Source organism: Chelonia mydas, chromosome 8 (genome assembly GCF_015237465.2).
Source record: "Chelonia mydas isolate rCheMyd1 chromosome 8, rCheMyd1.pri.v2, whole genome shotgun sequence".
In the NCBI taxonomy this organism is placed as follows: Eukaryota; Metazoa; Chordata; order Testudines; family Cheloniidae; genus Chelonia; species Chelonia mydas.
Window position 1 is genome coordinate 69,610,055 of NC_057854.1, and position 25,253 is coordinate 69,635,307.

General features: G+C 40.2%; 1 protein-coding gene across 10 annotated transcripts in view; it reads right to left on the reverse strand.

Moving 5' to 3' along the window:
• AGL (amylo-alpha-1, 6-glucosidase, 4-alpha-glucanotransferase) overlaps positions 1–25,253 on the reverse strand; it is a 66,681-nt gene that overhangs the window by 24,880 nt on the left and 16,548 nt on the right. For 7 of the 10 annotated variants that reach the window (XM_043552856.1, XM_037906400.2, XM_037906398.2 and 4 more), the window contains 17 exons: positions 24,079–24,266; positions 21,143–21,266; positions 20,366–20,529; positions 19,672–19,773; positions 19,243–19,398; positions 19,009–19,159; positions 16,573–16,697; positions 16,363–16,475; positions 16,071–16,205; positions 14,899–15,029; positions 13,070–13,206; positions 9,593–9,726; positions 8,200–8,375; positions 5,764–5,866; positions 3,567–3,792; positions 2,882–2,993; positions 2,424–2,559 (listed from right to left, as the gene is read on the reverse strand). In XM_043552856.1, coding sequence (XP_043408791.1) covers positions 2,424–2,559; positions 2,882–2,993; positions 3,567–3,792; positions 5,764–5,866; positions 8,200–8,375; positions 9,593–9,726; positions 13,070–13,206; positions 14,899–15,029; positions 16,071–16,205; positions 16,363–16,475; positions 16,573–16,697; positions 19,009–19,159; positions 19,243–19,398; positions 19,672–19,773; positions 20,366–20,529; positions 21,143–21,266; positions 24,079–24,266 — 2,413 coding nt within the window. Of the gene's footprint in view, positions 1–2,423; positions 2,560–2,881; positions 2,994–3,566; positions 3,793–5,763; positions 5,867–8,199; positions 8,376–9,592; positions 9,727–13,069; positions 13,207–14,898; positions 15,030–16,070; positions 16,206–16,362; positions 16,476–16,572; positions 16,698–19,008; positions 19,160–19,242; positions 19,399–19,671; positions 19,774–20,365; positions 20,530–21,142; positions 21,267–21,635; positions 21,760–24,078; positions 24,267–25,253 lie in introns of all 10 variants that reach the window. The other 3 variants (XM_043552853.1, XM_037906399.2, XM_037906404.2) reach the window with 1 other exon arrangement.

The following is a 25,253-nucleotide window of genomic DNA, read 5'->3' on the forward strand; positions in this document are numbered from 1 at the left end:
TAGGTCTCCACCACTGACATGCATTTCATAAACATCCTCGGCACCGTTGCTAGGCCAAAAGGGAGGAGTGCAAATTGGTAGTGGGTAGTCCCAACTACGAAACATAGGAACCATCTGTGTCTGAAATATTGATGTGTGAAAGTAAGTGTCTTTCAGGTCGAGGGCAGCATACCAGTCTCCCAGATCCAGGGAAGGAATGATAGAGACCAAGGAAACTATGTGAAACTTCAGTTTCTTAAGATACTTATTGAGGCTCCGCAGGTCAACGATGGGGTGTAGACCCCCCGCCCCCCGCTTGGCTTTTGGGATAAAAAAATAGCGGGACTAAAACTGTTTCCCCCTCAAATGCACAGGAACTTCCTCCATGGCTCCCACCTGCAGAAGGCCCTGAACCTCTTGAGCGAGCAGATGCTCATGAGAAGGGTCCCTGAAGAAGGAAGGGTGGGATAGAAATAAACCGGAGGGTATATTCCCCTGACACTGTGCTGAGGACCCACTGGTCCGATGTCATAGTGGCTCAGGCAGGGAGGAAGGGTGACAAATGGAAAATTACAGGGGAGCAGAATCCACGCCACAGGCTGGAAGGTCACCCTCGAACACATCCTCAAAATGCCTGCTTGTTATGCAGGTGAGCTGACCCACATCTGGGGGGCTGGTGGCACTGTTCAGGTGAGTGCTGGCAGGGCACCCAGTGAGGAATCGTGCTGCAGTGATAGAGACAACTGGAAGGGTCCCAAGACAGGTTTACCCCTTGAATGGGGCACCTCAGTGGCCGGAGTGACCAGCACCGGAAGGGACAGATGTCCTTAGTGGCCTGAAAGGCCTCCAGAGTAGACGGCACTGCCAGGTGCCAAGTGCCTCTGCCGCTTCCCAGGGTGAGGGGGCGGGTCTTGAAGTGGGCTCGACAGCTCTGTGGGAGTCCGAGCCTGGCCACTGTCCGGAGGTGAAGAGCTGCCCCGCACAGGTCTTTGCTCTCTTCCATCTCTCTCCTTCCCTTTACGGGACATAGGAGAACACCCTCTCCCGGCCTTTCTTTGCTTTTTAGCTGGTACTGAGGATGGGGACTGTGCCAGTCAGAGGTCGGTGCCAGTAGCGCGTTCTGCACAGAGGCCGCAGTGCTTGGAGCAGAGTCCAATCTCATCAGCTCTGAGGACAGTGCGAGGGCCGACTCCGTAAGGAGCACTCGGAGACAAATGTCCCACTCCTTTTTGGTCCATGGCCTGAAGATCTTGCAAATGCGACACTTGTCGCTCACGTGGGTTTACCCTAAACACTTTAGGCAGCTTCTATGGGGATCATGGGCTTTTTGCAACAGTCACATGGTTTGAAGCCTGGGGACCGGGGCATGCCCCGTCCCTAGGCTGAGTCCCTCATGCAACTAATTTCTAACTTAACGCTAAGGGAATTATTAAACTATACAACTTTAAACAACTATATACAACAAATTCACTACTAGACACAGTAGAGACAGGAAATCTTGCCAAAGCAAGGAGACATTCCAGCACGGTCACTGGCGATAAGAAGGAACTGAGGGAGTGGGGAGCCAGTGGCACTCCTTATACCGAGGCATACGCATGCCACTCCAGAGGGCGCCAGAGCCAGTCTCCCACGGATCCTACGGAGGGAAAAATTTCTGGCACCGGTGCATGCGGCGAGCACACACACCGACAGTGTAATGGACATGAGCAAGCACTCAAAGAACCACCAAACAGACATGGTATTCAATTTTGTAGAAAGACACTGAAAGCTTTGCAATAATAGTTCAAATGCCTTTCCTTTGGATTCACTCTCACAACTGAAACTGATCTGAGCAACCAACTTATTTCTCCTGTCCTGGGTCAAAGCCAGAGAGCCTGCACCAGTTTACAGGCATATAGTAACATTTTTTAAAAAAATGTTTCATCTATCTAAAATTGAATAGATGTCAGCAGAATACAGAGCTTTCACTGACAACATTTTAATGTTAGCATTAGGGAAGGAGGATAAGAAAGAAACCTTTGCAAATATTTCAGGTTTTACATATGGTAGTACTCAAATCCCCCAACACGCATCAACAGAGAATATTACTGGGTATTTTCTCAACAGCATCTAATCAATTAACTTTTTAAATTATTTAGTGCTACAGCAGTGTAATTTACATCAGACATGAAGAGTTATTATATTTGAATAGCATATTGAACTGAGTATGTCAACAGATAATATGTTTTGCAATGATCTTTTCCTCTGAATCTGCATTGTACACAGAAGGTTTCTGTTAATGTTTTATAATAGTCAAATAGAATTCGGAAGAGTTCAGAATATTTCACATATCACTCTTCATGTTTTATTACTGGTGGCATAGACACCAAGAGCAAGGATCTCACTATGCAAGAGGCTAAACTTTGACTTATTCTAAAGTTACATAATACACTTAAAGGTTGTACCTTGGAGTAGCTGGAATTCCTTTGTTGCGAGCTCTATCACTTTCTCCCATTTTATCCATCCATGTGCCACAATTAAAGCGGTTCCCTCCAAAGACAAAACCAGTTTCATGGTCGACACCTGCAGTCACATTAAAACCTACCCAGCAAGAAAATCAGAATGAAGTCAGCTTGTTTCTAAAGAACCATAGAAAGAAAAAGGTGAAGGTCTTCCTAGAACCACCACAAATGCTTTTGTTATGGATGTGATATTATTTACACAGTACTCATGTTAGAATAGCTGAAATTAAAGTGTTAACATATGTATATTTATAAACACTACATTGTTAGAGGCACTAGATGTAAAAAGTTTTGCAGAAATTAGTTTAACTAAAAAAAATCAGTACAACAATTTTACTCACATTTGAACTTCACTATAAGTGATCTATATATGAGCAAGTTAAGTAACTCATGTTATTTACCTTCATCCCTCATATTTCGATCTAACTGTGGACCAGCATTCCTTTCTCGGAATTCTATGCCTTGCATATGTTGTTGCATAGCTTCCTGTATTACTTCATACAGTGGTTGATCCTGGTTTGTTTGTTTGTGTGACAAGGGAGAAAAACCAAAGGTTGTATGAAATATCCAGATACCGAGTACTTCAACTTTTCAGATTACTATACTTTATATGAAATCCAACAGGAATCCAGTCAATTAGAGTTGGCCAGTTCTTTTTTTTTTAAATCTGAAATTTCAAATGTTGAAAAAAATGGAGAAAGCTAGAAATAAAACTGGTGACATTTTTTCCCCTTGTTTCAAAAAGTTTTATTCTCCTCCATCCAATGTGTGCTTGATAGGAGTCATCCAACCGTTTGGCAAACAACCAAAAAGTGGAACATCCCTGTTTTACTGCACATTCCACCATAAATGACAGCTGGAAGATTTTACAGCTATAAAATCTTCCATGAAGCCCTCCATTAATAAGCAAACATGGTCCCTGAAAATACGACAAATGCTGTCCCCAGTAAAAGCTGACCTCTGCAAAAACATTTCTTTAAGTAGGAGAACAACATGCCGAACAGGGATTCTTTTGGTTTTTTAGGATTTCATTTACTTACAATTATGTTTGTAGTATATAAATAGTTTATTAGAAATGATCTTTACCAGTGTGCCTGCAGGCTGAGCAGGAGAGTCATCTGTAGTATACATTCTGGAAACGGGACACTTGAGAATGTCTGTGCCATTTGGAACAATTTTACAGTAATCCTGTATACATTGAAGCCACCACCACACAGCATCACGGCAATTGAATCTGGCATGGGTCCCTTGGCCAAGCAGATTGGGAATAAGACCATGTCTCAGGGTACTAGCAAATGCTAAAATTATGTTCCTTTAAAAAAATAAAATAAAAAAATCCGACATACACTGAATTGGTTTTTAAGGTACTGAAAGTTCCAAGTAGTAAACTAAAAAATACAATATATTTTTATACCAAGATATGTTGGGGAACAAATTAGGATTGAATGACAAATGTCAACATTCTGGTGTTTCATGGTACAAAAGGTGATTACACATAATACAAGCTTTTTAAAAAATAAGCCCCCACATAGTCAGTAATGCCAACCACTGCAAATGTGGAAGGATATATTTAAAATATATGCTCAACATATATTCTTTTTATTTCTTTTCTTTTTTCAGAAAAGGTAATGAGACATTTGTGCCAATATAGAAAAGTTGCTTTACTTTCAACATGTTGTGAAAGTAATGTCCTGATCCAAAGTCCATTGAAATCAACGCAGAGACTCCCAGCAACTTCAATAGGTTTGGATCAGGCCCTAGTAGCCAGGCAATAGGCTTCAAGAGTGACATATGCATGTTCATTCTTACATGCATTCCTTATTTCATGATAATTTACAAAAATAAGGATTACAACCAAAATATGTATATTATCTAAAGACCTGAAGTTTTACCCAGTTTTTACACTATTGTTATTGTCAGTCAGTCAACAGGTATTTGATGGAGTAAAAACTGAGTAAAGACCTCAAGGTCTGGTCCTCAATGTTCAACCACATTCCTTTAAAAAAAAAAAAAAAGATACTAGCAGAACTCAATACCTCCATTATATAGCAAAGAGTTCTAAACAGAACTGTGTTTTGGAATGCTTAACATTTCAGCCGCATTTTAGATCTACTTTAAAGTTAATATTGAGTGCTTGATCCTAAACATATTTTTCCTGTATTTGTAAAAAAAACAATAGATTAGGAATCTCATAACTGAATAAAACCAAGTTCCTTTGCAAAGTTCAAAAAGAATGCCTGATCCTGTGTGTGACACTCTCAAGTGGTATTGTCTTCTGATCCTTTCAAAAAGGGAAAGGAGGCAATGGGCGAAGAGAATTTCATATATATGAGAGAATTTCTCTTTACAGGGATCAGTCTCAGGCTCCTTACATCAGGCAAAACCTCCACTGACTTTAGTGGGAGTTTTACCTAAAAGGCATAATCCAGTAATGTAAGGGTCTGTAGTACTGAATGTCATCACAGGAATCCTATTGTCTTTAAGAGGAACTACAGGCTGGTATAAGGGACCATACTAGCAGATTGTGGATCCCTTTGTAAGAATAGGGTTTAAGAAAGGGCTGCAGGGTGAAGCCAGTAGTTACTTGACCCTTTCACTGGTTTTTGGTTATGCAAATATAAAGTAAATACATACACAAGTTTTCACTAAGAATGAGTTAAATTTGAGAAATCCATACTTTCATTTTCAGCTCACTTCAGCACCAACATTTCATGGCAAAAAAATTAAAATTGACTAGTGGAAAGGGCATGCCCGCCAATCTTACACAAACTTCCTATGTTTATTTGTTAGGTTTTAGACTTACATCACACATACAAAATTTAGTTTGCAATGATCCACAAACCACTGACTTCCAGCTTTGATAGCTATATTAGTGGTCATCACAAAACACAACAGACACCTCCCCACACCTCAAATGTGATTGCAAAGAGATTCTCAAACTTAACGCTCTCCAATATTGATAAAAAGTATTTTATATTGAAATAAAAACCTATAGCAGACACATTTCATTCAAACTTAGTATGAGCACTATAATGTGCTGGAGAAAAAAGTTATGCATATAAAAAAAATGGAATAGGTGCTTCACACCAACATTTAAAACAACTGAGATACATGATAAGTAATTTTGTAGTTCTATCTGATGAGAATTCAAAAATGGCCTGGGGCCACAGTAAATAAGAGAGCATTTTAATTGTTTCAGAAAAAAAGTACCTCTTTCTTCCAGTTATACATAGAAAGGGAGAAACCTTTCAAGATGGATTAATACTTATGCATTCTTTCTTACCTTGCTTCTAAATAACGCCCAGTAAGCAACATTAGACCTCTCAGTGCAATAAAGGTATCCCTTCCCCAGCAGCGGAAAATGCCAGATGAAAAATGTGGTAAACCTAAAGAGTAAACATGATGAACTAAGTCATTAGACTGTTTAATATGAAGATTCTACACATGTACACACACACACACACACACACACTCACACCCACCCACCCACCCAAACTGCTGCTGCTGGCCCAGGGTGTGGGGGAGAGGGCTCAAGGCTAGGGGATGCATGGGGGGTGCTTACCTCGGGGAAGAGTGGGGCTCCCCAGCTCCCACTGGCATGATCCTGCCACTCCTAGGCAGAGGGACCAAGGGGCTCTAGGCGCTGCCCGCGCCCGCAGGCCTCGTCCCTGCAGCTCCCACTGGCTGCGGTTCCTGACCAGTGGGAGCTACGCAGCCAGTGCTTGTGGCAGGAGCAGCGCATGGATTCCCTGGCCCCTCTGCCACCACAGAGCTGCAGAGACACACGGGGTAGGGAGCCCCTGCCAGCCTCGCATCGCCCCCGGACCACCCCTCCCAGAGAGCACCCGCAGCCCTCAGTCCACGTTTTAGTTAGGGGTATATAATAAAAGTCATGGACAGGTCATGGGCCATGAATTTTTGTTTACTGCCCATGACCTGTCCATGACTTTTACTAAAAATACCTGTGACTAAAACGTAGCCTTATTTATGACACACAGTATACACTGTATAGCATGTGCTCACTTTCTAAAAAATGCACTTTAAATGTGTGTGTAAACTACTCAGGATCAAAAATTCTTTAAAGAAAGTTCACCTGTAGAACATTACAAAAATATACGCTATGTATAATTTCATTACATGCAGAGTCCCATGCTTTCTACAACTGTCCTATTAGATGCTGGAGGTGGGGAAAAATGTTCCTTTTGCTGCATGCACCTAGAGCCCCCGCATTTCAAAAGCGAATGAAAGAATACTTGGGTAGAATCATGCTGACATGGAATTTTCAGTTCACCTAACAATTCAGGGATTGTTTGCCACAGAAATCATGGGAGCTTGCTACAGAATTAAGGTCAGCATGAAGCAGGATACAAAGTTCTGAATATATCTTTGCTAGAAACAAAGTATTTTAAGTCTTAAAAGTATAATGTTCATACTTTTGTTTTACTTAATTAGAAAAAAATATCTTTCATTACTTGTCTTTCTAGAAGGAAGAAAAACCCATTTCAATAAGATTTAAAACCTATAAAATGTAGAGATGTAAAAAAATAATCCAAAACACTTTTATAACAGAGGTGAAACTTTTATTGAAAGAAACAAAGGCAAAAATATTTCCCAGAAGAACTGTCTTTATATTTAGAAACGATTCAGATTTTAGACAGATTCTAAAATATACTAGATAGACAAATATATCTGGAAATTTGCAAGTTAAATTCATTCAAAAAATCTCACATACTACTCTATGCTTTATTCTTCTGAACACATATATTTTTAAAGACTGCTTATAACTACAGCAAAGAGTGATCCAAAACCAGAAACAGTTAATCTCAATTTAGGAGAAATTGCACTAAACAATCTGCCTCTGCCATTCAACCCAGGCCCTCTCTCTCAATTACTTTCTAGTCAGTTAACTAACCTAATTCGTTTGGAAACCACATAATTACTATCTTCTCCTAAAACAAGGGTTACTGTCTTGTTGAATGAGTTTTCTGGAGCTGAATGCTGGATTCTGCCATGCTCAAGTTCTAATTTATTTTTGTCACAGACCTGCAATTTCTGCATGACAATTTAAGAAGCTATTTTACCAAGAGTTTCCATTTTTATTTCATGTTCAGCTGGGGAAAAGTTGTCTAGATATTTGGTGGAATTAGTGACCATTTGAAGTCAAGATCAAGTGTGGCAATTTTTTAAATAACAAAAGTGAACAAATTGGCGAGAATGTTTTTAGTTCAATAGAGGTTAAAAAAAGTTCAAGAGGGGATAATTGAGGAAAACAAAAACATAGTTAAAGTGATAAACCAAAAGTCTTGCGGGAAGTGTTCCACAATGTATTTCAACTACTGAAGAGTTACAGGGAAAGAGATAACATAATTCTGGAGCTCAAAAGGTCTCAGAATATGACAGAATAGCTCAGGTTGCTTATATAGTTCAAGATATAGCAAAAGTGAAATTCTTTGCAAGTCTTCCTTCTACAGCAATAGCAGAAACATTGCCTGGTTATGCTTCTCTCAGACACAAACAAAACCTTCACATTAAATAGAGCAGAATAAGACAGTGGAAGGGTGAAGTAAACAGCTACTGACAGAAAGAAACAGTATTTTTTATTTGGTCTTTAAACATTACAGTCCCGGCACATTGATCTTGCTGTCTACACATTTCTAATTAGTTGCACGGTTTTGTAAGACAACCTGCTTCAACAATCATCGAATGAGCCCTTACTTACCAGCTGCTAAGGAAACACAGCACTGTTCTGTCTCTTTTGTGATTTCATTCATCCTATAGGGGACATCATGTAAAGCAGGAGACAGATTTGGCAGAGAAGGATATTTTCCTATCCCACACATCTGAACTGAACCCAAGGAAAGGTGTTTAACAAATGTTGATCCATTCTGAACAAAGCTGTAATCAAAATAGTTGAATTGAGAAAAAAAAATTTCAAATTCAACAACTTCATTGTTTAAAGTTCACCCATTTCCCCCCTTGCCATAGTTTAAAAACCAGCTTCATAAGGGTGCTCCAGTTGCAAAATACTGTAATGATTTTCAAAAGTGAGTTCCTAAGATTAAGTCAAATTATTAATGCCAATGGGAGCTGCTGAGTTCATAGCACTTAAAAATCAGGCCATTTATTTAGGTGCCTAAAGATAAATTTGAGCATCTAATTTCAGGTTCCCCCCTCCCCCTTTTTTCTTCCCTTCCAAATCATGGCCTTTACTTTTATATTAATTTTTTTAAAATGATTTATATTGAAAGGAGACAATAAAACATTCGGGTATTTTATTACCTAGTTGATCTCAAAGCAAAGAAAAATCTCAACTCTGCACAAGTATTTTAAAATTCAATTACTATATTTTAAAAGATGATGCATTAAATGATCTTTATTAATTTGTGCCTGGGTCTACATGCTGGACTAGTACAACAAACTACCTCTTCCCCCAATCCAAAAAACACCAATATCAGATACCTTGTCCATGTTGGCACAGTTTTGGTATCTATTTTTAAAGGAAAGTAATATTAGCCATGTTTAAAACAAGAATAGAAACAAAAAACGAGAAAAGGGACAATTAAAAAAATGAAGGCAGCCTTCGAAGACTGGAAGACGGACCCTAGTTTAATGTCTCATTCCCTATTACTGCACTGCCAGCATTAGCTATAAATCCAAGTCCTGGAGCAACAATAAATTATTGACCTTCTAGTCCAATGTTTATAATTTTCCCTTAGTGAAAACTATATGCACCTTCTATCAGCTTTATGCTTTTCCATTGGCCAACATGAATATTTTTGCCTTATGCCAGTGTATCTTCTTGTACATCAGTACTGTTATGCAGGCAGCCATATAGTTTAGGAATGTGTTAGGCAGCTGAGATAGACCTAACAGAAGACACTGCATTTGTGCATTTAACATTTGCAATGGATTGGAAGATTAGAATACAATAAAAGATGCTCTCCTTATTAATCAGATTGTTGCAGTTTCAAGGAAGACAAAATTTTGGCCAGAAAACTTTTAGTGCCTTTTAAGCATATGTAAAGTGTATAAATGACTATCCTAATGCACAAATGATAATACAACATAATGTAAACATACACATACATTTCTTTCAACACTATTAGACATACCTAGACATTTGACTCCATGCCAGATCTAGAAGAGTTGTGTATGCACCCACTAATATGGCATCAAAGTAACACGGGATAAGGTAACGTGGAATCTGCTTTAGGTAGACAAATATGGCCTTCAACCATTTACCGACCTATTAGAATAACATTTTTGTAAGTTAACAACTCCTAAATGCAGCAAAGGCTACTTTCAGGGAATTAATACTTTGGCAATCGCATTTTGCACTGGAAAAGGGGTAGAATTCCTGTTACAGTTTGCCTACACTTTTTAGGCCCCTATTATTTTTTTGTATTATAGGCAGGACTGGTAGCACCACCTATTCCAGTTGGCAGAAACTTCCCGTTATACATCCTACTTTCAGTTGCTTGTAATTTTGCCACACTTTAACCATTCACACTGAAGTTTTCAATGCCACATGTCTACCTCAGAAAGAAATTTTTTTTGAAAGTTTCAGCCAAAATGGTTCAGCTGTTTCAAAGACTGAGGCTAGGAAAAAATGTTGTTTTGTAATGTTTTTTTAAAAAAAAAATTTGGACACCTTTTATTTGAGACTTTAGAGACTCTGTGCTTTGGAGCAGGGACTTGAAATTTGGCAGGGAGTGGCCTTTCTGTCAGGGATGTGCCCTTTGCTGTTCCTGTGAAAAACTGCCCAAATTTGGCCAAGTTTGCCAATAAGCCTCTGAAAAAAAAAAATCTCAGTTTGCACATGCTCACTAGAGACTAAGAATTTAGCAGTGCATCCTCAATGAGGCATGCTCTGGCCCCTCACAGGTCCTAGTACTGACCAAACTGCGCATTCATCAGCTCATAGAGTGACTGAGAATGTTCCACAGCAGGTGTAGAGAGGTTCACTTTCCTTGTAATTGCTGCTCTGGTTCAGGTCAGGGCACTAGAACCAAAAGAAGGAAGTTTCTCTCTCCAGTGCTCTCAATGAAATCAGTTTAACTTCAGTATCCAGAAAGATTATAAAGCAAATAATCAACCAATTTGTAAACACCTAGAAGATAATAAGGCGATAAGTAAGTTAACATGGAGTTGTCAAGAACAAATCATGTCATACCAACCCAATGACTTTCTTTGGTAGAGTAACAAGCCATATGTATGGGGGGAAGCGATAGATGTGGCATATCTTGACTTTCGTAAGGCTTTTGACATTATCTTGCATGATCTGCTCATAAAGAAACTAGGAAAATATAACCTAGATGGAGCTACTATAAGGTGGGCACATAACTGGTTAGAAAACCATTTCCAGAGAGCAGTCATCAGTGTTTCACAGTCAAGCTGGAAGGGCATATCGAGTAGGGTTTTGCAGGGATCGGTCCTGGTTATGGTTCTGTTCAATATCTTCATAAATTATTTAGATAAATGTCAGAGAGTACACTTAAAAAGTTTGTGGATGATACCAAGCTGGGAGGAGTTACAAGTGCTTTGGAAGATAGGGTTAAAAATCAAAATGACCTGGACAAACTGGAGAAATGGTCTGAAGTAAATAGGATAAAATTCAATAATGACAAATGCAAAGGACTCCATTTAGGAAGGAACAATCCATTGCACACATACAACAATGGGAATTTCCTAGGGAGTCATGGAGTACTGTGGAAAGGGATCTGGAGGTCATAGTGGATCACAAGCTAAATATGAGTCAACGGAATAACAGTTGCAAAAAAAGTGATCATCATTCTGAGATGTATTAGCAGGAGTGCTGAAAGCAAGACATGAAAAGTAACTCTGCCACTCTACTCTGTGCTGATAAGGCCTCAGATGGAGTATTGTGTCCAGTTCTGGGCACCACATTTCAGGAAAGATGTGGACAAACTGTAGAAAGTCCAGAGAAGAGCAAGAAAAATGATTAAAGGTCTAGAAAATATGACCTATGAGCATAGGCGCCGACTCCGTGGGTGCTCTGGGGCTGGAGCACCCATGGGGAAAAATTGGTGGGTGCTCTGCACCCACCAGCAGCTCTCCACCCTGCCCCCGCCACTCTGCCTCCTCCCCTGAGCACGCCACGTCCCTGCTTCTCCCCCTAGCTCCCAGCTGTTTCGCGGCAATAAGCACTGGGAGGAAGGAGGGGGAACACGGCGCACTCGGGGAAGAGGCGGGGCCGAGGCGGGGATTTGGGGAAGGAGTCCAATAGGGGCAGGGAGTGCGCAGAGTTGGGGCAGGGACTTTGGGGAAGGGGCTGGAATGGGGGCGGGGCAGGGGCAAGCACCCACCGGCACCAGGAAAAGTTGGCGCCTATGCCTATGAGGAAAGATTGAAAAAGTTGGGTTTAGTCTAAAGAGAAGAGAAGACTGAGGGGGGGGATACAACAGTTTTCAAGGACATAAAAGGTTGTTACAAGGAAAACGGTGAAAAATTGTTCTCCTTAACCTCTGAGGATAGGACAAGAAGCAATGGATTTAAATTGCAGCAAGGGAGGGTTAGGTTGGACATTAGAAAAAGCTTCCTGTCTGTATACTTAAGCACAAATTGCCGAGGGAGGTTGTGGAATCTCCATCGTTTGAGGTTTTTAAGAACAGGTCAGACAAACAACTGTCAGGAATTGTCTTGTTATTACGTAGTCCTGCCTTGAGTGCAGGGGACTGGACTAGATGACCTACTGAGGTCTCTTCCAGTCTTTCACTTCTATGATCCACCTTCTGGTGCCCAGGCAACATGGCAGAGGAAGACGCAGACTGAATCAAATGCAGAGGGGACAAGAAACGAACTGGGGGAAGAGCCAAAGGGAGTAGATTGGGACAAGCAGCGTGGTGGAACTGGGACTGAAGACTGGGAGGGAGGAGAGAAACTGTGACCGGGGGGGCTGATTGGTCAAGGACACCAACGAGAGCCAGTCAGGGAAATAGTGTTCAGGAGAGGAAACTCAGATTGGTGAATGAGCTGCGGGGAGGATCAAGGTCAGAGTAATGGGGAAACAAATCTGACAAGGAGCTGGGGTTTGAGGAGAGAACTGGACTGACTGAGCAAAGAGACTGGGCCTAATTGGGTGAGAAGCCTGGGATTGGGAGTCAGTGTGGTGGGGCAGAGGAGAGACACATCGGATGAAGGGCCGGGAATGCAGGGGGAAATAGACTGGCACAAGAAACCTGAGGGTTGGAGACTAGGATTGGGTAGGCAAAGAGAGACTAAGACTAGGATGGGGAAAGATTGGAGGGGATGGGTCAGAAGGGGGAGGGATCAGGACGAGTCAATCTTGTAATGGTGCAGAAGGGGTTGTCACCACAAGAGCATGCTCTTTTCTAGAGCCTGGACTGGAACCCAAAATTCTTGGGGCTCATCATTCCTCTGCGGTCCTTGAGTATCTGTGAAACCCACTGTCAGAGTGTGTTTCTCACCCCCTCTAGTGCTGGGAAATAAAGAGGATGACAACCTACTACTGCTATTAGTTATTCCATGTGCTCAAGTGGCAGAGGTTTGTGAAGTAGACCAAAAGGTTCCATCCTTATAGATGATAAACACTTAATAGATTTACTTACTTCTGCACAGGCTCCTGAACGTGAAATTAGACGGTCACTGACGTAGTCAATCATCCAATCCCCAGATCTCAAATTACCACAAAAAGGATGACCCAAATCATTCTTTGGTCTAATGTCTGCCATCACTGACATTAATCCTGAAAATAAAACAAACAGCACACTATATTACTGGCCACATGATTATCACAGCCTGCAATTCCAGTTTCCAGGAGTAAATCCAACACTGCAGATCTGAAAAATTATGAACCAAGCTGAACCAGTTATACATTTTTTAACCTGATGTAATTTTTCTTCGTGTGTTCTAAAGGCTAGAGAGCCTTTAGAAAGGCTAGAGAGCCTTTAGAAAGGCTAGAGAGCCTTTAGAAAGGCTAGAGAGCCTTTAGAAAGGCTAGAGAGCCTTTAGAAAGGCTAGAGAGCCTTTAGAAAGGCTAGAGAGCCTTTAGAAAGGCTAGAGAGCCTTTAGAAAGGCTAAAGCTCTAGCTTGATTGTACAATGAGAAGGGACCCAACCCACCTGCTATGGCTCAGTGGACCTACAGTAAGTTTGAGACAAATACTATGTAATCACTGAGCCCATGCTTCTTTACAGTTTAAAATCTAACTCAGATAATTATAAAATACGTCACACAATGGCATTCAGATGTTAAAATGACAGCTATTACTGACACTTCATGTAACAGGTAATATTTGTGGGTTTTAGGTAAGATCATTTGTGACTGGAGGTGTACTTATTTAAACATGTTCTAAAGTATTCCCAAAGGTCAGATTACCACAGTTTTAATGTAAAATTAAATATTTCAACTCATCCTCTACCCCAATATTAAGAGATGTTTCTTGATTCAGTATCTTGCCTCCATTTGCTTGCTACTCTCTTTCAAGCATATACTGTATAGACCAAGCAGAAGCAACTTGTTCTCTTCTATTTGAAAAGCAAACAGTGCACAAAATCTAACACTATTTGAGATCAGGGGCGGGCAAACCTTTTGGCCTGAGGGCCACATCAGGTTTCCAAAATTGTATGGAGGGCCGGTTAGGGGAGGCTGTGTCTCCCCAAATAGCCAGGTGTGGCCCAGCCCCTGCCTCCTATCCGATCCCACCGCTTCTTGCCCCCCGACGGCTCCCTGGGGACTCCTGCCTTCATCCAACCCCCGCCCCAGCCCCTGACGGCCCCCCCAGAACTCCTACCCCATCCACCACCCTGAGCTCCCAGTCCCCTGGCCACCCCACCCCTGACTACCTCCTGTTGCTCCATCCAACCCCCCATCCCATTCCTGACTTGCCCCCTGGAACCCTTGCCCCATCCAACCTCCCTGTACCCTGCCCTCTGACCGCCCCGCCCCCCATCCACACCCCCATCCCCTGACCACTCCCCTCCCGCCCCCCATCCACACCCCCATCCCCTGACCACTCCCCTCCCGCCCCCCATCCACACCCCTATCCCCTGACCACTCCCCTCCCACCCCCCAACTCCCCTGCCCTCTATCCAACACCCCCTGCTCCCTGCCCCCTTACTGCACTGCCTGGAGCATTGGTGGCTGGTGGTGCTACCGCTGCACTGGGTCAGGCCGCAGCTCTGCAACTACACTGCCCGGCTGCCCAGATCATTGTGCCGGTGGCACTGCGTGCTGAGGCTGCGGGAGAGGGGGAAACAGCAGGGCAGGGGCCAGCGGCTAGCCTCCCGGGCCAGGAGATCAGGGGCTGGGCAGGAGGGTGCCGTGGGCCGGATGTGGCCCGCGGGCCATAGTTTGCCCACCTCCGTTTTAGATCTAGATTGAGATGATCCATTCTCCTTTTTTCCCTCCACCCAAAAAAGCACGCATGAATTGTTACCTTGCAAGCCTGCATATTTAAGGGGCGACCAGTTTGGTATGTTGTAACATCCTCCACCATCCTCTTGTTCCTCAGCATCACACCGATACAGTATTTGATTCAAATCAGCCAAGGTTAATTTAGATGCAATACTGGGAAAGGGAAAAAAAACCCAACTATATAACGGACATCAATTTCATGAAGAATTTTGGTTTTGGTCTAGGCCAAGCTATTTTTAAAAAGGGATGCTTACAGTTAGACTCCATGTTTAGGCTCCTGAAAACAGGGCCTGATTTTCAAGGGTGCCATGCACCTTGCAGCTATCACTGACTTTAAAAATCTGGCCACTTATTTAGGAACCATGGAATAGATTTAAGAGTAACTCTAGGCTCCCTTTAAAAAGAAAAAAACAAAAACAAAAAACCTCCCTTCTTGTACAAGATTTAAAATTAGCTTATTTCTTTCCACAATGTTAACTATACACGAGATCTCTTTTTATCATTGCAGATAAGTACAGAAAATACTAAGTAAATGATCACAGATTTCAACATTATTCAACTAAAAGTGATACATCTTTTCTCCACAAAAGCATAATGTAGTATCCACTGGTTTTTGGATTGCTATGTGAGTTTCTTTTAAGAAAGTCATTTAGATGGAACTGGTAACCTACATAGTATGTTGACAACAAAGTCATCTGAACACCTTGCTGCAGGATGTAAAATTTCCTGGCATAAAATCTACTGCCAGCAGCAAACCCACAGAACTACTCATAAAAAGAAAAGGAGTACTTGTGGCACCTTAGAGACTAACCAATTTATTTGAGCATAAGCTTTCGTGAGCTACAGCTCACTTCATCGGATGCATCTGATGAAGTGAGCTGTAGCTCACGAAAGCTTATGCTCAAATAAATTGGTTAGTCTCTAAGGTGCCACAAGTCCTCCTTTTCTTTTTGCGAATACAGACTAACACGGCTGCTACTCTGAGAACTACTCATGTGAAAGAGATGAGCAGCTTTTAAAGTCTGAACCACTATTTTCTGTATAAAGCAATAAGATGGCTAAACATAGTTGTTCATACATTAACCAAGACAGACCCAGAATTTGGCAAAGAATTGTCACTCATTAGCATTTGCAGGCTGATCTCTGCCTCTAATCCAGCCCTCTACTGTATGTACTCTAACAAGGCATACTTACGAAGAAAAAAGATTTTTTAATATAGGTGCTAAATGGTCATCGGGAAGACTTCCAGATTTAAAATGAGGACTGAACTGGATCAGGTGATTACGGAGTACACCGACAGCCTCTCGTGCCTTTGGGTCGAGACTAACTCTATAAATATCAATGCACAAATTGTAGAAGTTAGCACCTCCACCTACTATTTTTTGAAGTAACGGAACTAACAGACTGAAAAAACCCACCCCTCCATTGCCTTTAATCTAGTGCAGCCAATTGACACACATTTAGTGAGTTGATCATCATCATATACCTGAATATTATCACGCTTCCCGGTGTTAAGTTTTCAAATTCTATTTCTTGAACAAATTCATTGGGACCTTTTATGGCAGTTCCAGCTTGCTTTATAATTTTACTTTCTCTGATCTTAGAAAAGAAGAAATAGTTGAAACTATAATGAATTCAGTTTTCCTTCTCTGATAAATTGTTCCATCTGCTAGTATAGAGAAAAGATTGTAGTTACCTGGATGTGTTCTCTGATCTCTACTGTGTAATTAGGTAATCCGTTGATAAAATGCTCATCTTTTTTATAAGGACTAACATTTCTCTCAATAGTTCTAGCCTCAAGCACTACCTCTTCAATTTTGCCTATAAACAGTTAAATCACATGTCATAACTCCAAATACATACACACAAAAATATTGATAGCAAATATATATGGCATTCTTGGTTTTAAAATAAGTTTAAATCTTGCTTGAAACACAAATTAAACAAGATTTTTGAGTTTAACTATGAAAATGCATGTCAATTGCACAGTTAAATTACTAAATACATTTGACAGATCTGAAAGGGAATTTATCTATATTTTACTGTTCTATACATTACAGTCACTCAATCTTGATTGATTAAACATGTTTACTACACACTTATTGGCCATGGTGTAATCTAAGATAGAACTTTCCTAACTCACAGTGAGTTATCGGGATATCAGTCACGGATTACAAATAAGGGCTTGACCCTGCACCATTAAACCCAACAGGTGACTTGCTAGATGTGACTATTTGGGGGCTCTGAATTAGGCAAAGCTCTGCACCACTTCCCAAACAGCAGTCACAGATCTTATTTTAAACGGAGCACATCAGTTTTTAAATACCAGAGCAACCACATTGACAGTCAAGACCTTATTTGCTCTATCCATCCAATGATCTAAAAACTAAGCCCTCAATGCTGCAACCGCTTACACATGTGCTTAACTTTAAGCATTTTAGCAGTTCCATTGACTTCAGTGGGACTACCATGTGAGAAAAGTCAAGCAAGTGAAGAAATGTTTGCAGGCTTGGGTCCTTACTAAAGGTTAATACAAAAAATTGCAATGGCTTCTTCAGAAATGTTACAGCCAACTCAGATCAAATATTGACTTCAATGCAGAATGCTCAATTATCTAATGATGTCTACACTGTCAGTCTTATGGCCCTGCAAAAATACATATGTACAATTTATTGTGCCAGTTCTCTCTCACTTTGATGCTTCTTTTTAAACTATCACTCTCAACCAACTTAAACCCACACATCTGAAATTCTTTACCTATAACTACTAGTAACACTTAAGAACACTGTAAAATAAGATATTAAGATTGCTGTATACAGACAAAAAAGAAAAATAGACACTTTTCATACAGTCACTTCCAGTGGTCTTCTGCTAGAGTTAATTAGCTTCCCATTTATGTGGCTCATTCGCAAACAGCAAGAGAGGAAATGAAACCACAGTATTTCCATGGGGATATTGGGGCAGATGACATACAGTAACTCCTCACTTAAAGTCATCCCGGTTAACGTTGTTTCATTGCTGATCAATTAAGGAACATGGTCTCCCTTATAACGATGTTTGGCAGCTGCCTGCTTTGTCCACTGCTTGCAGGAAGAGCAGACCGTTGGAGCGAGCTGGTGGGGGCTTGGAACCAGGGTGGACCGACAGCCCCCCATCAGCTCCCTGCTCCTCTAAGTTCCCTGGGCAGCAGCTGCCCAGCAGGCTATCAGTTGCTGGCAGTTCAGCTGTCCCTCCCCCGCACTGCCATATGCTGCTCCTGCCCTCTGCCTTGGAGCTGCTCCCCAGATCCTTCTGCTTGCTGTGCAGGGGAGGAGGGGGCTAATGCCAGGATATCCCCCTCCCCCCACTCCCTGCTACCCCTTCTCCATATAGAGCAGGGTGGAGACAGGACAGGGCTCAGGACGGAGAGAGCTTGCTGGCCCAAGCTCTCTGCAGCTGCTGTCTCAACTTCCTGATCTTTTTAAAGGTAATGTACTTAGAATGGTGTCAGCGTACTTAAAGGGGCAATCCACATCTCTCTCTCTCTCTGTCTGCCATGCTCCCATTCGTGCTGCCTTGTAGAGTGAGGCTACATTAACAATGAGTTAACCCTTGAGGGCTCAGCCGAATGCTAGTTCATCATTTAGCAGTAAGGCATTCCCTAGGAAATATCCCACCCTCTTACTTCACCATCTCAACCAAACTTCACAATCATCATTGCTGTGTACAGTATTAAATTGTTTGTTTAAAACTTATACTGTGTGTGTGTGTGTGTAGTTTTTTGTCTGGTGAAAAAAGTTTCCCTGGAACCTAACCCCCCCATTCACATTAATTCTTATGGGGAAATTGGATTTGCTTAACATCTTTTCGCTTAAAGTCGCATTTTTCAGGAACATAACTACAATGTTAAGCGAGGAGTTACTGTATTTTTTTTTTTTAAAGTCAAAAGTTATTTTCAGTTGGCATCCCTTTAACTAGTTGTGATGCATAGATATTAAAGCATATAAAAGGTACCTAATGTTGCATACTAATCACATAACCTTCAAGAAATTAGAATCAACATGGCGAGTATGGACTCTGTCAATCACTCAGTTTCAGCTTTAAGCTTTAATTTCCTTGATATGGTCAACTCTTCAAAAACAGGTTTGAATACCTGGGATGCACATTTGAGGCACTTCTTTGCTGTAGGAGGAAGTTTTAGGATCTCTGAAAGCAGTACGAGACACAGCCACTACAGATTGGTGTGTGTTAGGACAATGCCTAGTCACTGCTACTATATCCTCATCAACTTGATCCACATACACCTACAAAACACATAAATTAAACACACATTCTTATTCTGAAAAAAATTTAAAAACGAGTGAAACATTTTACTTCAATTTCTTGCCTGAATGAAGCCTTTGGCTCCCAGCTCTTGGTGCAGCCTGTTCATGGCCAGCCTTCCTGCTATAATTCCAGTTTGGAAATTAACTTCACCAGGAGTGGAGGGTGTCGCTGCTGGATTCCATTTGGCATAAAACCTCTCTTCAGAGACTACAGAAATCTGCAAATAAATTAAACTTTAACCATACATGAACTATTCTGAAAAATAATTGGAAATGCCATATTTTACTTACACACACACACACTTATCCGATATTACAAATTTATTATTCACTGATATAGTGAAATAGCTAATAAGCTATCTACTTGGAATTTTAAATGAGTAAATCACCCAAGTTATTGTATACACTTTAATATGTGTGTTCCAGTATTATAGTAGTGATTTTTTTATTTTTAACTGAGTCAACTGAAGTTTTAAAGAGGAGACACAGACCTGGTGTGGTACTAGCTCATCATAGCCTTTGGTGCTTCCGGTAGCACAGCATGCCATGGAAACAATCATTGAGCTGGGAAGAGCATCATACTCAGATCGGTGCTATTGAGAAGAATAAAAACAGACAAATGAACCTAGTCTCTCATCATCTTATTTCCTTCCAAACACTTAGATACATAGAAATACCTGTTTTACAGAAGAACTCATTGTTTATTGATGTGCTTATCACACCGTAATCACAGATTAAAACTTCTACAGGCTTTTATTTAAAATAAACAAGCAAACAAAATCATCACAAGGCTTAAAAGAGCAGAGCTCCTAACAATGTCATCCCAACCCCCACCAATCTTCCTCTGATCCTCCCATTATCGTCCTGGGAAGAATAGAGTGGGTAAGTTTGAGAGAACAGGCAAACATTACTAGGTTCATAATAGCTGGACATGCAAGAGTAAAAACAGGACATATTTAGTAGCTTTTATGCTTCTCTCCCAAAAGGGACAGAGGGTTGAAAGGCAGTGGGAACTACTGTACAATTCCACTTATTTCATGCAACCTTTTAACTACCATCATGACTTTCTGAAACACCATTCAAAAGTAATTTCATTTTACATAACCCTTATGAATTGGCATGACTGAATCATAGTACAAAACATATGTATTCAACATGAAAATCTAACATAATTTAAGTGCTCACCTGAATAGGACATTCATTATCATGTGTAACATCCATAAACAGTGCATGTGCAATAGCTGGCATTAAAGGTCTCAAACGTGGCTGAACAAAAGACCCAACTGGTTCTCCTCCAAAGCGGTAAACTAATCTTCCCTCTTCATGACTGTTATATGCACTCATTGCCTCTACAGAACAAAACTTGCATGAGCGTTTATAGGAGAATTACTACCATAACTAAAGGTTACCCAATAGGGAGACTATAATAAATGGTTTTACATTTGGCATGTTAAATAATCAAAGATATTAATGAATAATATTAATAGAACATGAAACTTTAATTATAGGCAGCGTGTCCATAATTTGAGGGCATCCACTATGTAGTTTATCATCATGTGTTAGGGTGGAAGAGGGGAAAAACATTTAAAATGTTAGGATCCCCTTTTCAAGGTCTACCAGGCTTCAGAGGAGGTGATCAACTACTTAAAAAAAACAAAACCAATCGGCAGGAAGTACGGGAAAGCTATGCCACAAATACTCCCACCCCTCCGGACTGACATATAACCATTCTTTTTAGACACCTTACACCTAGGATGCATCTCTCCATCTAAGATGCAATAACATACTTAAATAGATAAATATAAAACGAACCATACTATTAAATGCATCTTTGAGCACTTGTTAAATATATGAAATATGATAAATTGTGCAGTTCTAATATATGACATTTTCTTCATAAATGGCACACCATACATGCAGTGTCAGAGAGGTGATGGGGAACCACACACATAGCAAGCCTACCTCTTATTAAGGAGCTAAGGCCCAATCTAGTCACAAAAATATTGTCCAACTCCTCACTTCCTGTGAACAGCTCAGCCACTACATACAAATCTGCACGCAGTTTTCTAGCTGTGTCCAGCATGTACTGCAAAAAGCACAGCCAAGGAAGCCACAGAAAAGGAAAAGGCAGAACAGAAAAAAAGAAAGGATACAAGGCTAGGCATGGATTGGGCAGCAGGGAAGTGCCATGCAGCAGAGACAAAATGGAAAGCCAAAATACGAAGAAACCAAACAAGTTCAATTACACAAAAGTTAACAAATTGAAAAAGCCAAATCAGGAATAGAAGGATACAACAGATGGAGGAGTTAAAAGAAAAAGGAAGCAGGAAAGATGTTTGAATTTGCAAAGGACAAAGATACAAGAAGAATAAAAAACAAACCAATGTTAGTTTCACATTAAAAAACTTTGAACCATATATAGCAATCCTATATGGCTTTCAGGTGTCTATAGTACCTCTAATAAGACTGGTAATTCCCAGGCGGTTGACAAAGACATTGTCAATATGCTCACTCCCCGTGAAGAGTTCAGCTATCACATAAAGATTAGGTCTGACTGACCTAGCTGCTGCTAGCATCTCCTATAGATCATAATAATTGTTTTTAATTATCTTCATCAAAAACCCCTTGAAACCTAGGCATATACCATAATATATTATTATGCATGCTAACCAAATAATTGAGTTATTAAACAATTTTGTTCAAGAAAACAAAAATATACTGAATTCAATAAATATACAGAACTTATTGCAAAAAAGCTAGACCACCATGGTGTGCTTGTGAACATTTACAAGATCTGGTATGGTTTTGATAAAGATTATTTGGAAAGCCTCCTGAATAATCTGAAAAAACTCACAGGATTTTTAGTCAAACTACTTCAAACTTTGGGGGTTTTTTTGCTTGTTTTTGTCAATACCTTTTAAACTCAACTGCATGAACGAACAGTTGGGAAGAAAAATCTCTGTTTAAGACACAACACCAATACTTAAATTAAGGGTGAGAAAGTTCCCATTCTAGTCCTCTGCACCTTCAAGAACCAAAAGCAGAGCAAATGAGACTTCATATTTCTAAGGCCCAGTCTACAGCTAGAAACTGTACTGATTAATTAAAATAATTTCTAAAAACTGATTTAAATCTGTGCAACACCTGTCTTTGGATACTCTGAAATCAGTTTAAGAGGGCCTCATATTAGTTTTGCTTAATTTAATAAGAAACTGCATTAAGATCTAAGCATGTCACACAAAGGCGTTGCATCTGCTTAACTAAATTGATTTAGAAACTAATTTTGTTATATTGATGCAGCTGTTTGTGTAGAAAAGTCCTAAGGTAAAAAAGAAAAAACAAGCAGAACACTTAAAAATAACCCTTTCAAACTATACTGTTGTAGGTTATACTTTACCAGTTGTGAAAGGCTATGATGAAACACAGTTTAGGTCAGCAACAAGAGTTTACATTATAGGAAACACTAGCATTATCAATAATATAGTAACTATGAAAAGCTGCTGAAAACAAATTCACGGTCATTTACACCCACTGTTGCTGGTGATGTTGATGAAAAATGATATTTGTGACACTCAGACCTGGTCTTGATATATCCATGTCTACTCTGGGGAAATGTGCAAAAAAAAAAACAAAAAACCAAAAGCAAAACAAACACATTCTCATCAGTTCTACTGCCATTTCAGCTAAACCAGAGTTAGGCGTGGTCTATGCTAGAAAAATTAGTTCAGTGTAACTATGTTGCTCAGGGGTGTGAAAAATTTTACATCCCTGAGCGGTGCTGTTAACTCAACCTAATACTCTGACTAGATAGCACTAGGTGACGGAAGATTTCTTCTGTTGACCTAGCTACTGCCTGTTGGAGGTGGCTTAACTACACTGATGGGAGAACCCTCCTGTTGATGTAGGCAGGGTCTACAGAGGAATGCTACAGTGGCGCAGCTGTGCCATTGTAGTATTTTAAGTGTAGACATACCCTTAGACAAGAGTCTCATGGCTATGCCCTCTTTTATGAGCAGTTCAGTTAAACCTGCTGAAAAGCGGATTTAATTAAAATGGTAGTAACAGCAGGTCTAGCTGTGGGAAGCTTGTCTGCACTATGGCTTCCAGGGCATTTAGAACTGGTTTAAGTGAATCAATATTTTGTTTCCCCAAATGCAGAAAACACTTATAGATCTGCAATTATAAGTTGATTTGATACAGTCATCAGAAAAATAACTATTGTGTAAATATTCATTAACTGGACTTAAATTGGAAAAAAAGATGTATCTTGGAGAGCTAGTTGGATAGTCACTCACACTATGCTTGATCAGACAGAGCTTTGAAAAAAATATTTTCCATAGTAATCTAAAACAAAATTAGATGCAAATGCCCAAAATATTAATTCAAAGAGGACGACACCAATTGCAATGAGTTAGATATGAGTAGCCTATATTGTTTAAGAGTGATTTTGTCTTGAGGAGAGAAGGCACTCATCGGAAAGTAGGAAAAAAAATAGACTTAACATTCAAGGAATTTCATACCACACCTAAAACAATATTCTCTGACAAAGCTCTGTGACAGGAGATACACAGGGTATGGCTCTACAACACTTGAACCCAGCTAGCACAATGAACAACAACAGCGAAGACAATACAAGCACAGGCTTCAGCACAGGCAGTTCAAGCCTAGCACTCAGTTCACTAGATATGCACTCAGTTCACTAGCCTGTTGCGAATCCTGTGCTGGCCTTCACTGCTATTATTATCTGCATTACCTGGGTTCAAACTAGCTCGGATAGGCTAATGCATGAGCAACTTTTGCTATGCGGACATACCCAGGCTTCCATCACAAACAGCACTGTAAATCTTATTTCACAGACAAAAACAACTTTATCATAAAAATGCCTATTTTTTCCACACCTCAGCTACATGAAGAGGAGTTGAGTGACAGTTGTCAAGACGTACTCCATGGAAATATTTGGCAGTAATTTCAGTGTATTTTTTCATATGTGCCCACAGGTAAGGGCAGTCTTCTGGTTTATTTCCATAGCGCAGTTTGGCACTGTCTCCCCAGCAAATAAGTTCTCTTCTTAGGTAAACATTTGAACCTGTAAAGAAAAGAAATTCATTTAGCTACAATACACCACTGGGAGCAAGTGCATGTGACACATTGAGTTTATGACTAAAGAAGTTAAAAAAAAAAGATTAAAACAAGATTCCTAACTATACCATATCAACTCCCAAATTATGTACTGTATGCTAAATTACAGTTCCCCATATCAGATTATTCTAAAGGTGTATTTAAGATCTCTGTTTATAGAACTATATTAATATCAGTAAACCAATTTGTATTTTAAATCTCAAATAAGGTACAACCATGGCTGAATGAAAGAATGGAATAAAAGAAAACAGTGTACTACGCATTAAAATTAACAGCATTTCAAACTCAATGAAAGGTCTCCCTTTCTCTACAATCTTTTCCATGTTTTCAGTTATCTACAAAACAATAATTCAAACACTGACAGAAAATATTCATAGTGAACAGGTTCGTACTGGCATCTATGTGTATAATATAAACAGCCTCAATTTTAAAATTTAATCAATTTTAGCAGCAGTTTCTATTCCTATTAATCTAGGGTTACATTTTGAAAAAGCACCTAAGTCACTGAGTTGACTCTGAAAATTGTACTCCTAATCTGTTTCATTTATTCACTTATTGCAGTCTTTTAGAGGTGATCCGTATAAATTTTAAAATCACAATTTATCTGCAAATGATGCTCCACTCCACTGCACCACAAAACATGAGATTTTCTACTATTTTAACAAGGCACAGCCCTGGAAGATTTTATTAAAAGTATTTTGTCAGAGTCAGACCAGGAAAAAGGTGTTTATGATCTATTGAAGACATCCAAGAAGGCTGCAGAAGCTACTTCGATTTTCAGCATCGGCTGTCAAGCCACAGTTGGTAATTGCTTACAATCATGCCTAAGGAACATACTGCTCGTCAAATGCAGAGTCATTTGAAATAAGGCTTTCTGATGGTCTGATGATTGCTTTGATTCTACAATGACGTCTTCTTATTCTCATCGTTCTAC